The sequence below is a fragment of the Rhinolophus sinicus genome, chromosome 3 (assembly GCF_057876585.1).
Source record: "Rhinolophus sinicus isolate RSI-liver-muscle chromosome 3, RSI-T2T, whole genome shotgun sequence".
Classification (NCBI taxonomy): Eukaryota; Metazoa; Chordata; class Mammalia; order Chiroptera; family Rhinolophidae; genus Rhinolophus; species Rhinolophus sinicus.
Genome location: NC_142503.1, coordinates 81,400,677 through 81,416,271, shown reverse-complemented (window position 1 = coordinate 81,416,271; position 15,595 = coordinate 81,400,677). Strand labels below are relative to the sequence as shown.

Sequence of the window (15,595 nt, the reverse complement as noted above, 5' to 3'; positions counted from 1 at the left end):
AGGGGCGGAGGGGGGGGTGGGAGGGGCTCTTTTCTGCTTCTCAGGCTGCCAGAGCAGCAGTGATTGACTTGAAATTTACCAGTTTTGTCAAGAGGCAACTTGAAAAAGAAAAGAATTTCACCATCTTGAACTCTCTCCTCTCTTACTCTCTAATTTTCCGCAACTATCCCCACTCCCACCCCCAGTTACAAGAGGACTTTTGTATACGTAAAGTTTCAGGAAACAAAGCATACAAACACTCACGCACAAATAAACTCTCCGCACTAACACCAGGGTATAATTGTGTTTTGGTTGGAGCTTTTCCAGCCTTGTCACCCGTTCTCTGTTACGAGTAAATGAAACCCTTTGCCTTGGCAAAGTTAGAAACAAACTCTCCTCAGTTTCAAGCTGCACAAGGTTCCCGTCATCATCTCTCAGCCCCCTTAAAGCCCCCAACAAAATGAATTCACTGCTGAAAAGCCAGCAAGAGGTGGTGGCGGTGGTGGGGGTATCAGCCAAGCAAAGAGCTTTCAGTTCTCCCCCTCACTCAACTTCCTCTTTCAGCCTGAAACACAGGGCATTTCCAATTTCTAAAATCCTATTCAAGAGATTCTCCACTTTGAGGGCTCTTCCAGGGGATCCGGCTCTATCGATTGTCCTGATGCAGGCAGCGCTTTTCTGAGCACATTTTGCCTTCCTGGAGTCAATACCGGGGCCGTTGCGTTTCCAGAGAGATCTAAAAAACAGCCTGAAGTGGGACTGGCTGAGCGAGGTCCGACTCTTCCTCCCACCCCCTCTGAACTGGTGTGGGGGTAAGGAGGGTACAGGGTTCGGCGTCTGTAGCTCTGATTGCGCTGCGAAGGCGCAGGGGAAGCGGACAAAGTACCCACCGCTCACTTTAAAACTCGCATCTGCTCTCCTGCTACACCCTTCCTCCACATTCCTCCGCTGAACTTGGCCGGACCCCAGAGAAATCAAAATCGTACCTTCCTTGGATTCTTCGACTTCTGAGTGCATGGTGTCGGGGTAACCCGCTGCAGGACCGATTACCTCTGAAACGGCACTCGGACCCGCCGCCAGTTCACTCCGCAGCCAAACCCCAAACACGACGGAAAATAAAAGGAAGGAAAGCCACTAAAATCAAAACCTCCCCGGGGAGGGAGGGCTGGTTCTGGTGCACGGATTTTTCAGGGGGAAAGTTCTGCAAGAGTGACGAATCGCGTCTCCGCTGGGCGGCGAGAGTCCGCCCCCCGGGGCGCGCGCCCCAGCCTGTCGCAGGGCGGAGGCAGCCCGGCGAGGCTGGCGGGCCAGGGCGCACGCAGGTGAGGAGGGCGGGAGAGGCAGGCAGAGGGGTGCTGTCGGCAAGCGTAACTGAGACTGGCTAGGCCAGTGCAATACATGTGCGATAAAGAACAAAACAGCTTCATCTCAGCGCGCGCTGCAGTTTTACAGAAATAATAAACACATAGGCAGTAAAAGAAATGCTTCTGAATCTCTGGGTTATATTTTCCGACGCTCGTTTCACTTTCCTTGTCTTGTAAACGCCAAAAATTAAGGATTGCAAAGCTGCTAGGTTTTGAACGTTGTTTGCTGGAAAACATTGTGGATATTGGTCCATGTGGCTGGAAGGACCTGCTTCACAAGCCCAATCGGTAGGGGTGGGGTGGGGGCGCTTCTGGAGAAAGTACGGGGCGGGTTCCACCCCCTACCTTTGCGTGGGAAAAGCAGACAAGGCCAACTCATTCAGTATTACCTGGGCAAGCACTCTTACTCAAACCCAGTCCAGGTGAGCTAACTGCCCCGTAGGTCCCCCAAAGGACCGTTAGGTACCCCAAAGGACCGTCCTCACTTGGAGAACACTTTGTAAAGCCTTGTTTTTTCCCTCAAAGTGGGGACCAGAGCTTTTCACCGATATACCTGTCTTATGATGAAATTGTGCAGAGCACTAGTTTTATTACCAATTGTTCAGGATTGAGAAATTATTTTCCTTTTCCAGTTGCCCCTTGACAGAAGGATCCCGCCCCCCATCCCCATTTCTCCATTTGGTAGATATCAGTTAGTGAGAGCCCTTGTCTTCTGTCTCTTACTGAAAAAGTGTTGCATCTTACTCCAATTATAGATGAATGTCCTCAAATCATATACCTGAAATATCAATTAGGAAATTGTGAAAAAAGTTATATTCTTTTAGTAAACTTATTTTTCAGCCGCTTTCTTTTTCCTAATTTCCCATCTTTATGTGGGCAAAAAACAAGAGGGCAGGCACTGCGATAAATTTAGTGAAGAGGATTTAAAGAGCCTGAATTAAAATTTAGTTCTGCCATTTATTATTTCTATGACTTAGGGCAAATTACTTAACCTTTCTGGGCCTCCCTTTTCTCATCTGGAAAATGAGGATGAAAATATTATTTACTTCACAGATTTATGTTTGGTATTAAATAAGGTAATATAAGCAAAAAGTGATTTGAAAACCATAAAGTACTACACAGACTATTATAAACTATTGCACCATTAAAAATAGACTTTTATAAAAGATACTCTTGGGTTTTATTTCAACAATGGGTTTCAACAGAAAAAAAAGTTGTTTGAGGGTAAAAGAGATCAAATATATGGTGATGGAAGGAGAACTGACTCTGGGTGGTGAACACACAATGTGATCTGTGGATGATGTATTACAAAATTGTACACATGTAACCTATGTAACTTTACTAACCATTGTCACTCCAATAAACTTTAAAAAAGAAAAAAGAAAAACAGTTATTTATGCTATTCACAAGCAGTGGAGGCTATTATAAAGATTATTATAAGGCCCAGATATTAAATCACTTCCAACTGCTGAGTGATTCTAACATGCCTAAGACTCCAAGCAGAATTTTATCTCAATTTCACTGAAAGGGCGGGATGATGAGAGGAAGACATAGCCAGTCAGAGAGGAGAGAAGAGGAGAAACATCTGGAAAATATCAATATTGTAGAGCCTCCGGAAAACTGACCTCACCACCAAAAGGGTAATGGGCGGCAGCCACCCTCCTGAAACTCACAGTTAACTGCAAGGTCACCTCTGGCATGCATCCTAGTTTAGGAGCTGCTAAGATGTGTACCTCCATTCAGTAACCTCATACGTCTGGAGGAGACAAAAGGATCATTCCGAATACAAACAGATGCACCCTCAGCAGTCAGAAGCGACCTCTTCTGCCCTGTCCAGGGCAAGGACATTCTGGGAGCCGCCCACCCACACACACACACACCATGTGTCTGCACAGCAGCCCAGATGTTCACAGATGTCCACTGGGAACCCTGCAGGATCTCACCAGGGCTGTACTCTTCATACACAAACTAGCTCCCATTCATCTATAATTGGAGTAAGATGCAACACCTTTTCAAGGTGAGGACTGTGCAAATTCAGATCACCCAAATTCCAGGCCCCATCCGCCATAGGCAGAACTCACTTTCAACCTCTTCTTTCAGAAAATGCCCCCATAAGAATTATTTTATTAAATGTTCTTTTGCAAGTCTAATTATACACAAACCACTTAAGGTGTGTTAAAATACATGCACTTAATGTCCTACTTGTTTTTCCACTTGGTTCACAAAAATGCCTTCAGCCCTACTCAGGTTAGCCAAGGAGAAAAACTGATGAATGAACAGTTCAAATGCTGCCACATCAGCCTTGAAATTCAATTTAGAGTCATTTCAGCAGCTAGGGCGATCTTTGACCAGTCACCATGATCCTCAGGAAACCTGGAGAGAAACTTAATGCCTTGGTCTAGCTCATGTGCAAGGAATGTTTGGCTCATTTTAAAAGACAGTATGTGGACGAGGATGACCCTGCCTAGTCCATATAACCGCAAAGCCATCGGCACTGGGCAAACCACGCTGGCCCATGCCCCCACCCTGCAAAATGGTGACAAAGGTCGGCCGCTTCTCTGGGGCTTCCCTGGTCTTCTGCAGCTTCCTGATATATACTAGGTCGGTCACGTCACTTGATAGTACGCTGCATTTGTTCAAAAGGGGATTAGTTACTTTCCCGAGTGAATATGCTCTAGTACACGGTAATGATTTGTTATCTCCTGTAGGTGGAGCCTGTTCACTCTCCTATGTTCAAGAAACACTACCATCTCTTAGTGCAGCTTGGAAAGCGCTTGGAAGTCATACCAATGATCTATGATAGACAACCTGATACAAAACGGCAACTAGGTTAGCAACGCTTCTCATTTAATACCAAACTGCATTTAAATACTATGCTGAACCCCTGTCTAAGAATGAATCTCTCACCTTCTGTGTCAAGATGGGAGAGAGAGTTAACATGCTGGCTAAGACCCTTATGGTTTTTTCAGTCAGTCATTATCAAATGTTGACATGTGCACAGGTAAAGGGGCCCTGCTCACGTGGAGCTTACTGGTTATCATTTTGCTAACTTTGGGCACCGACCTAAAGAACTGAACCTTCCATGTGATCTTGGTCCTAAGGAAGATTTAGTAACAAATACCACCTCCAAACTGAGCAGCTTTACCACAGAACAGCTGAGACAAGTCTCCTCTTAAAGGATATTTCAATAAAGCTGTTTAAGAAAAAAACAATTTCAAAAGCTTGGGCTTTGGGGCCTTTTGCTTCTAGCTACCCAGATGTCTGTTAAGAACAGGGGAGGTCAGCAAGTTTTCAGACTCACACATATGAAAAGCCCAGCAGAACTGGGCAGAGAAGGTTGCAGTTCATCCAGGAGGCATCACATACTCTGCTTGCACGTAAGATTGTTGTATATTCTCGGCAGTGAAAAATACTAAGCATCTCTGTAAATTAGTCACATACCTACAGCTTCTAGGTCATAAGAACCTAGGTCACAGAAACCATCATTTCATCAATATTGTTTATATCTACCCTTCTGACAAGAGACTGAATCAATACATATAACATTTTAGGTCAAGGGTAAAAAAAACAGAGTTGTTTATACTTGGTATAAAAAGTAGCTTTCTTCTATTTGACTTTGAGGCTTTCCTCAACTTTGTATTATTGATGGCTGTACCCTTGAAAGACTTTGAAGACTCCCGTGACCTACATACATACAAAGTGAGTTTTCAATCTGTCTCCTCACATGTGGGAATCTGTGTTCTGCTCTGACTTGCTGGGGCTGCAGGTGTTGCATTCTTCTCATCCTCCTCAGATACGCTTGCATTTAACCTTCCAAAAGAGAGATGGGGCTAAATGGGTGTCTCTCCACCGTCCCTGCCTGGCTCAGGGGATCTCGCTCTCTTTCTTGCCTTAAGAAAGTTTTATTTATCAGAATGGAGAAGGGGACGCTCATACAGTGCAGGTCCCTTATGCACCTTCTCAGGAGGCCACGCCCTAAGCCTGAAAAGGTCTTATGCTTACGGATTGCTGGGTCCTGGGGTGAGCTGGGGAGCCTGAAGGTAGCAAGGGAATGGGGCAGAACGGCTGTGAATCAAGGAAGAACCCTGAGGGTAAGTGCGGAGATGGAAGAGGGAGAAAGCTGCCTCCCAGGGCCCTGCCTGGGAGTTTGAAGTCTGTTCTGGATAAACCCTTTCCTCAGTCTCCTCATTACATCTTCAGTAAACACCCCCTGCTCACCGGTACTCGGGGTGTGAGTGGAGAATTCTGAGGGAACAGGAAGAAAGGCTGAGAGTTGAGGTGAGCACACTCATGGGGCCCACACATCTGGGTGCAGTTGTTTTCTAAGCTTCTATTGTTTACTTTTATTTCTCTCCTAAGAAATCTTCCTTGCTAAAACAACTTCCAGCAGATGATTAAACATATATAGACACACACACACACATTCTCTCTCTCAAAATCAGATCTGAAAACATTATCTGAAGAATTTACGACCCATGGTCTTTCTTTTATAATACTTAGCAATGAAGCCTTCCCTTTATATAGGTTTTACTCAGATTTCCCAATTAGCTCCCTTGGGTCATCATACCCATTTTACAGACATGTAATTAAAGAATGGGAGGTTATATGCTTTGCTCAAGGTCACGAAACTAATAATGTTCTTTAGACTACAGTATATACAGTCTTGGCCTCATGTGTCCTATATCCAGACTTTCTCACTCTGTCATAAACTACTCATGTAAAATTCAAGCCCTTTATTTTGCAGAAGAATAACTCGACGATTTCCATATAGGGAGATTTCCAAAGAGTTTGAGCTGGCCATAGACTGCTCACATAGCTCAGTTCGAATGCTTATTCAAACAGTTATTCCATTTCTGATATCCAGTGCTTTAAATCAGCTGTAAGTTCAATAGATTCTATTTATTCAGGTACATGAAACTACAAAATTTTTTTCTTTTTTAATTAAAAGTTCATTCAGGACCCAAACTAACCCTCCTCTGGTATGAGGCTGCCAGGAGCAGGAAAAAGAACACCAGGCTCCATCTCGGAGACTTGGGCCTGATTCCCGTAAGCCCCGTAAGCACTCCCTAGTTTGCACGAGGATGTTTTAGTTTTGTTTTCCTTATTCATTCTTCTCTCATTCTGCTTCTAAAAGTGGGCAAGCCATTTCACCTCTGAGCTTTGTGCATAGGAAGATAAAGCCACTTATCTAACAGGGTAGTAACAAAAATGAAATGAGTCAAGAACGTGACGAAGCACTGAAAATTACAAAAGTCCCCCTTCATCGCCTTCCAAAATACTTTTGTGAATAAGGCCAGATTGTTTTAAGCTATGGAGCATCTATTTGGAAACCCTAAATGCTGGCCCTTCAGATATGTGTGTGGTCCAGCGATTGAAAGTGAAAATGAAAGGGCTGAACTTCTTTACTGTGCTCAGGTTAATGGGGTCACCATTCGATGGGGAAAACATGAAAAACTACACAAGGGATTCACTGGGAAGAAAAGAGGCAGGGCTGAGACTGGGCCCAGAAGGCGTGGTGTCACATCTGACCTACCAATCCCTGGCTTTCCTTTAGAAAAGCAGCGGGAGGAAAAAGTGATCCATGATCATAGTCGCAGAAACTCAGGCTTAGAATGAACCTCAGAGGTCACTCGAATCCTCTACCTGGCTGGCAAAGCTATCTCCTAGACACATCACAGACAACAAGCACTCATCCAGAATCTCCGTGATGACCTCTATTAACAGAAGCTCACTCCTTTAAGAGACAGCCCCATTTCCTTTCTAATCATTAGAAAGTTCCTCCTTCTAGTGAACGGAAATTCAAGTTTAAGGTGAGTGATCGTCAAATTATTTCCACTCTAACCATTGCCTTTGCTCCTTAAAGCAAGGGAATAATTGTGTGATGAGATAAACATAGATCTTTAAGTGAATGTTCTTTTTCACAGCCTAGTGGAGACCCCCACCCACCCACCATATTGGCTAGCGGGTTGCAGTTGAATGCAATGTGAGACAGTTATGCAACTTTCCAGTGCCAGCCACACATCTGTTATTGATTATTGTGAAGAATTCAGAAGCCAGCAGCTCTGGTCAATGCAGCAACAGTGACAATCTCTTTTCTCTTCTATGTGCTCACTCCAAGGGGGTAGAAACCGATGCCAAGACAGGGTGGGTAATGGGCCCTGCTTGATGGTATCTGAGCAGTTAAGAGCTTTATTTGGGTTTCTGAACAGAATCTGAAATCCACAAGAAAACAAAATTAGTGTTCCATATGTGGAATTTGGACCATAGACTCCTGGTCTGAGATCTGTTTGAAAGTCCCAGGCATTCCAAGTTGTCATAATTTGATTTTTACATTGGGTTTCTGACTTGGGTAGAATCTCTATTAAGTTTAACATTTGTGCCAACGAGTCACTGTTTAGGAGACAGAAACGTCTGTGAGGCAAAGCGACAGGGCTGGACAAGCTTGCCAGGTAAAAGCAGCCAAGGCTGAAACTCAACAGGCAAACTCAGCAGGTGGTAAAAATGTGAACCAAAGCATAACTTATCCAAACAGCGTTGGTGGGGGAAGGGGGTGAAGAGAGGCACGGATCAGAAGTTTTCCATTTGAATAGGTCAGGTTATGAAACTTAAATTATTCAGCATGTCCTTAAAGAAGAGCTACAGAAATATGTAAGAGTTATGATTTACGCAACTGTAGACATCACCAAAATGAATGGATTTTCTAGAAAGCTGCGAATATGAACAATGTGCTTGACTACCTCCCTAACATGGGTCTTATTAAGCCCATTCATTTCCTAATAGAAACAGAAGAAGGCTGAAAAAAACAAACCACTAATTTCTGAATCTAACATCTATTTCAACAGAACTTTTACTAGTGAATTCAGCAAAGTCCCATCACATGCCATTTAACTTTCTCAATTTCAACTATGTACAACCAGCCCAAAACAGAAAGAGAGAGAAAAATAAGACTCTAAATAGTACGTGAAGCCACCATTCCCATTGAATGAGTTTATGCTGCAGAGTAAGCAGGAGAGGAATTTGCTGGTAACCTCCCCGACTCTTGTCACTGCATTGCCTCTCACACTGTAAGCATCTCAGGCACTGATGGTGAATGTTGTGACTGAGACTGTGTATTTTTTTCAAATCAAAGTGCCTCTAAAGACAAACCAATTGTTTCATCTGGTCCCAAAAGAAACAGTAACCTGTTCCAATGCTGAAGGAAACATTGATACAATAAGCCTTATACTTACTGGAAGATAGTATATTATTCTCCAATCTGGTAACTTCCTAAGAGGTTTTCAAAAATAATATTGACCCCACACAATTTTTACTTTACACCTGATTCTTCTATACTCTTAATCAAGTCACATCTTAGATTCTCCTATCTTAAGAGCGGTGCGGTCAGAGTTGCTGAAAGAGACTCACGATTTTAGACCCAAGACCCCCAAATTGTGTGCCATTATCCCTCGGGGCACAACAGCAAACTCACAGGGGTGCTGCAGGATATTTTAAATTTTGAGGGAAACATCGCATTATTCAACATCTCTCAGACACTACATGAATTAGTAGATTAAGCTGGTTCACAGTATAACATGAGATTGTGCCCATATTTTGTTTGATGACCTCACTGCTTTGCAAAGCTAGGTTGGTGGTTGCTGTGATAAAAAGCAAGTATTATGTGAAAGTAACGTGGAACAGCAAATTAAGGTAGTGGGATCCAATCTGATTTCAAGGTTTGAGAAGTTGTGAGGTGGCCAGTGATCAATTTATAGCCTCACAGCTCCAAATTCACCCTCATTACCTGCTGTGCGAAAATAAAGATAGGACTTGAAGTATTTTTTTTTCTTTTGCCAGCTGGTACAATTCTAAGCTTGGTCAGTAAAGCGTACCGTGGAGACATTACAGGAAGAACTTTCCCTTCCTGGTGCGGGTGTGGTCTTGCTGCAAACTCCTCCAAGCACACAGGCTACCTCAGCACCCACTTCCTGCAGCAAGGGCACCTCCTTAGGCAGCTGGCTCCTGCTGGACCCGTGGGTAGTACCACCCAGCGTCCAGCAGCTTCCGTCTCAGGTGGTTTTGCAGCAGAGTTCCCCCAGGGAGAAACCTCCCAATAAACAGATTTCCCCAGCATCCTAGGGGGTGGATTTCCAGCAAGTTCTACCAGCTCAGCACCACAAGGACTTCTCTGCCATCCAAGGAGCCATAGCCAGCCATCCTTTCTGCAGCAAGGTCTGGAGTGGAGAGAAGGAAGCTCGTGCTTGGAGTTCTAACTCAAACTCGATGGAACTGGCTGCTGCTTGGACTTACTACTCCTCTGGTCTTTGCTTCCTAAAAGCCAGCCCTCATCAAGAGTAGTATTTCTTTCTTTCTTTTCAATAGCTTGTTATCTTTCTTGTTATTATTTTTAATTGTGGTAAAATACACATCACATCAAATTTACCATCTTAAACATTTTCAAGTGTGCGGTTCAATAGTATTAAGTGCATTTACATTGTTGTGCAACTCTCACTACCATCCACTTCTTTTCGTCTTGCGAAACTGAAACTCTGTACCCATTAAACACTAACTCCCCAGTCTCCCCTCCCTTTAGTCTCTGGCAACCGCCATTCTACTTTCTGGCTCAGAATTTGACTACTGTACGTACCCTACATATGTGCAATTACAGAGCATTTTCTCTTATGTGACTGGCTTATTTCATTCAGCATAGTGCCCTCAAGGTTCATCCAGGTTGTGGCATGTGTCAGAATTTGTGTCCTTTTTAAGGCCGAATGATTTTTCATTGTACGTATAGACCACATTTTGTTTGTCCATTCATCTGTCAATGGACACGTGGGTTGTTTCCATCTTTTAACTATTGAAAATAATACTGCTATCAACATGGGTGTACAAATACCTGTTCAAGTCCGTGCTTTTGGTTCTTTTGGGTACATACCCAGAAGTGGAATTGCTAGATCATATGGTGATTCTATTTTTAATTTTTTGGGGAGCGGCCATACTGTCTTGCTAGTTAATGTTTCTTTATATTAAACTGCCCATCCAAATTATTGTGTGGTTTGTCCCCTGATTGGATCCTGACTGAAACACGCAAAGCCCAACAGGTGTATACATTCCATTAGGAAATAACTGGGGTGAAGAATGAAATAAAAACATTATTTTTTAATCTTTCAATTTGTGTGTATTATTTTTTCACATGGCTACAAAGTTATTAGTACACAAATAATAAGTCCTTTGGACCTAAGCACTTCACAAATGAAATTGTTAGGTATTTCTTTTGTCCTAGAAATGACAGGAACAAATTAGAGGCACTAGGGTGCCAGGAGTGAAGAACATTGGGAACATTTGCTCCAGTCTCCCTGTGTCCAGCTGCCATTAGGGCCTGTCTGCTGGGATGGTCCCCTAGGCTCACCCTGTGTAGGAGTGTCCTTATCACTGAAGGCACAGGCCGACACATACACACATAGTCCCTTACATGGGAACATGGGTTGAAGATTCAAGTGCCCACCAAGGCTAGAACTACTAATTCATGCCTGCCACACCTATTGGCTACCACAGTCCCTGCACCCACGTAGGCAGCATAGATCAGCAGCTGTGGGCAGGGCACCCAGGATGGCAGCTGAAACACCCACCTGTCTCTCCCAAAGAAAGCAAGGGCCATGCAAGTGAGTGTGAAGGACGCTATGACTGGAAAAACCATGAATGGGCAACCCCACACGTGGGTATGAATGATTCCAAAAGCAAGGAATCATTCCGAAATTGGAATATATGTTTTCCTTCACTGGAAATCACTTTTAACATACCTCCCTTGTACAGCCACACTTGGGAACAGCTGCTGCTGGTCTACTTCTTTTGCTGTTACACCTTTTTTCTCCCCCTCCCAAAGCCTTGCTCAGGCCTCAGTTCCCCTCCATGCTAAGGTGAGCTTCCACTTGCACAAGGAGCTCCTACTATACTTAAAGTTGACCATCTTGATGTTAATTATCTTCTGAGGCAGATTTGTAAGCTATTTAAAATACAAGTGGGGTTCTTTTCCCCTTCTTTCTAGAGAGTAGAACATATGCTAGACACTTTGAAGGCCCTATATAATTAATGAAATAATCATTTAATCATTGCGTGATACTGAATCATGACCACATATAAGAAGGAGCTTAATTTGCCCTTACCCAAAAAGTACATTACAAGAAACTGTGTATGTAAATATTTGCTATCTTCAAAGAAAGAAAACAAGAAAATTTGCATCGCATCTGGAGAAATGAGGCACATCATCTGCACCAATCCATAAATCTACCAGGTTTACCAGAAAATCTATCAGAAAAAAAGCCAAGAAGAAAATAGTTCTGACAGCTGCAACCCTTCTGTTTTATAACATGCAGAGAACGGATGTACTTCCTTTAACATCTTCATACAGAGTGCTGAGCAAATGCAACCATCCCCAGGAGAAGCCACTGGAAGCCACTGGACTTCGAATAATGGATTGTGCTTATCTTTGTGGAGGCAACCTTACCAGCCACCCATCACCCCTACCACAGTTGTCCTAGCAACCATCCATGAGATGGATTAAACACAATTCCATTTTACTTTTTGGAATTTCCAGGGCCAAGAAGGTCCCAGCGGCAGTCGCCCACTTGAAAAGAGCAGCCACCTCACCATCCTCAAAGTGGGAACTTTGTTTCCTTTACATCAAGGACTAATATCCGGCACTGGGCCACCTGAATATATATATACACTAATAAATCCCAGATGGGAATTCCAGACACTTCTTTTACTCAAGGCATGAACTTCTCTCAGGCGATAAACATTCTGTTAAGCAAGTCTCTTGAGAACAAGCTTCCCCTCAGAGGCTGTTCGCATTTACAATATGCTGTGTTTTCTAAAGCCACTTTGAGATCCATCATTATACAAAGATAGTTAATTTTGTCCTCTGTTTTGTTACGGGATGAAATTAACCTGTGACTATAAAAAGGCAGCACCTTGATTGTCCCAAATATCCTCTTATCGGGACCAGAGGAAGTACTCCAGTGGGCCACAGCCCCAAATTCTGAACCAGCAACCCAGAATTTGGGACAGTCAAAATTTGTAGAGCCAAATAATTTATGTGTTTAAATTAAGCTATCTTAATATTAGCAGCAATAAGTATAATTTCTCAAGCACCTACTACGTGCTAGATATTATGCTAGGCACATTACGGAACATATCTCTACCCTCACTACCTCTCAGCAAGGTGGTACTTTCTAGCTCTGGAAGTGGAGCCACATACATTGCCATCGATCCTCATAATGATCACATAAGGAAGGAATCTTAGGTATTACTGGCTCCATTTGCTTCTGGTGAGGATACAGATTCTCAGAGAAATTAAGGGGCTGGCCCAAGGTCACTTAGCTCAGACTGAGTGTGAACTGGGACTAGAACTTGGGTCCTCTGACCTTGTTCCATGCTGCTTTTCTCTCTACTATGATGCCTGTGATTGAGCAGAGCACAATTGTATTTCAAAGCAAGCATGCCAAATGCTCCAAGAGGGATACTGAGCCGGAAGACAGGTAAGATGGCACAGCTGACACAACGGCTCTGAGGCTGGCTGATTTGGAGACGAGGGAGCCAGACGTTAATAGAAAAGGGGAAGTCCAGAGGAAGAACAGGTGTGGCAAGAGGAAAGACAAGAGTTCCACTTCACACATCTGAGGCCGAGGTCTCAGTAGGACAACCATTGTGGGTATGTGCTGGAGCGTCTTCTGTCAGACCAATTTCCTGTAGAACTGGGGCTCTTCAAAGGAGCGCTGCTCCTTACAAAGCTCACAGTGTTTGATGAGAATATTTCTAAAACACATTGTATAGAATACATACCTCCTCTCCACTAAACAAAGGCTATGGAACATACTTGTTTTGTTTGTTTATCTTTTTTTGACAAACTAAATCACTGTTGTTAATCACACTATTATATATACTATATTCCTATGAATCTACTTGTGTTCACTAAACCCTGCCTAATAAAGTTGTCCTTTTTCATTGTCATTACACCCAGTCAACAATTTCAAGCCAATTTTAAGAGACAAGAGGATGCATGGGATCGAGATTTCACATCTTGCATACTCTAGATGGCCTGTCCCAATACATAGATCTACAGAAGAGATGTAACGCCCTTGGCATAGCAAAATCATGTTTTCAGCGGTGAGAGGAGGGATATTAGGTTCTAAGATCATTAAAGTGAAATTGCATGGAGTTAAAATTACCTTGGAAATTCCTTAAAAGGCCCAGAAAGTACAGTGCTGTCTGCATGGTTTTATATCTACACAACACTTGTCAGTTCCTCTAACTCTTAGTCTATGTTTTGTTACAGTTACCAGTGAGATATATTCAAGTTCTTTCTCCATGATGATGATAAATCATTACCACCCAATTGCAAGGTGTCCTGAACAACGTGTTTCCAACTCTGTTGGTAGTCGGAGCCCTTAGATAGATCTCCTCCTCTCTATTGGCTTCATCAACAGGTAGCCATCACTTATTTAATATAAGCAATGCAGAGAGCTACTCCCTGGTCATGAAGTGGCTAAACGCGAATGGCCAGGATTTCCTGACAGCCGTCTTCTTCCTCAGGGCCAGATGTCACTTTTTATTAATAACATCTAACAACCCTTCTGTATCTTCTAACTGGAGGCCCAAGGGACTCAGGAAGAAACAAAGGTTGATGAAGGAAACCAGGGATTTACTGTCTGCTCTAGAGGAAGCTGTAGATGTCACTGTTCAGATGTCACCTTCACTTACGCAGTTCTTCATTTTGCAAATATTTATTGGGTATTGACCATGGACAGGTACAAGGCAAATGATGTAGCTAAAACAACCATGGCACCTGCTCTCACAGTGGGGGAGCAGGGAGGACACGAATTCAAATATAGTATAAGCATAACAGCAGCAAAGTATGGGGTGTTCTGAAAGCTCCTAAGACAAGTATCTAAAGCAGACCTGGGGAAGGAAGTCATCATGGCAGGCTTCCTGAAAGAAGTAATGCACAAGCTAAGACTCGAGGGTCAGGAATTAGCCAAGGAAGGGGAGGTGACAGAGAAGAGAAGGAAGAATGGTTCCAGGTAGCGTTAGCAGCATGTGCAATGGCCTAGAGGTGAAAGAATAACCAGTCGGAAGAAAAGGCTAAGGAGCAGGCCAATGGATATGATGATCAGGGGGCCCCTGGGGATCTTTGACAAAGACAGTTTAGTAACATGATTAGAGATAGAAGCCAAATCGCAAGGGGCTGCAGAAGAAACTGGTGCTAAGGAAGTCGAGAAAGGATTGGCGGACTATTCATTTACGAAGTCTCGCGGAAAGGAACACATAGAGAAAGCACTCTGAGGAGAAAGCACTGCCTAAAGAACACAATTATAGCACAGATTTAATTGAGTGGCTTTGCTGAAGCTATATGGAAATTCCCATAACTCTCCCAGAGGCCAATACCAGACACAGGGAAGCTGGGTGCCATGAATCTCTTACAAAAACACATTTGCAAGAATTTGCGTGGACTCTGCCACCAGTTGGAATAATGCAAATAAAAAATAAGGTCGAACCCCACTCCATGCTCAGTGGCTGGTGCTAGTCCAGCAGGTCTTACCTGAAATGGGGCAACACAAGGTGTTAATCTGGGAGGCTCCCAAGTCTCAAATTGTCCTCTTAACAGACAGGAAATACTCTCATTAGAGAGGGAGCACTTTAGGCTCAACTTTGCCCTAGTTTCTGTTCTACCATCAGGTTCTTTTAAACATACAAGTGTCCCTTGGAGAAAAGGCTTGTGGATAACTAACATCTAAAAGTAAATGACTTCACTCGTTTATTTGTTCATCCACAGCGCACCACAGGTGGAAGCAGGGCTGCAGTAATTAAGAGTGTAGGGTGAGTTGGAGGGTTGGGAAAACAGTGAACACAAGCTGTCCCACTCCCAATTCCACTCTGGTCACTAACCCCATACCTGCGTAACACCAAGAAAAGGCAAAACGACGTGAATATACTCAGCAGTCAACTTGCAGGGCAGAAGTATGAGTTTTAGACGCTTGGGGTTCCTTGTCTTTAGTTATACAAATTTGTTTTAAATGATGTAAAATATTCACCACTATTTTGATAGAGATTTCCATCTCTACTTCTCTAATTTGGTCCAGTCTCCAAAGGCCATGAACCAAAGAAATGATTTTCATGAGGACATTATTTCTTTTGAAGTATTTATTTCCAATTTGTGGTTTAAAAAAATATGGTTTTTTACCACTCATCCCAGCAATAAGCAGTAGTAAAACACTAAA

The 15,595-nt window shown here is 43.3% G+C and overlaps 1 protein-coding gene across 4 annotated transcripts in view; it reads right to left on the bottom strand.

The window, feature by feature from the left end:
* Positions 1-15,595, bottom strand: part of TNFAIP8 (TNF alpha induced protein 8) — a 109,554-nt gene that overhangs the window by 34,296 nt on the left and 59,663 nt on the right. Inside the window, exon 1 of one of the 4 annotated variants that reach the window (XM_019746540.3) lies at positions 966-1,274. The exons of the other annotated variants lie outside the window; for them this stretch is intronic. Coding sequence (XP_019602099.1) covers positions 966-996 — 31 coding nt within the window. The 5' untranslated portion in view covers positions 997-1,274. Of the gene's footprint in view, positions 1-965; positions 1,275-15,595 lie in introns of those variants that run through there. 4 annotated transcript variants of the gene reach the window in all.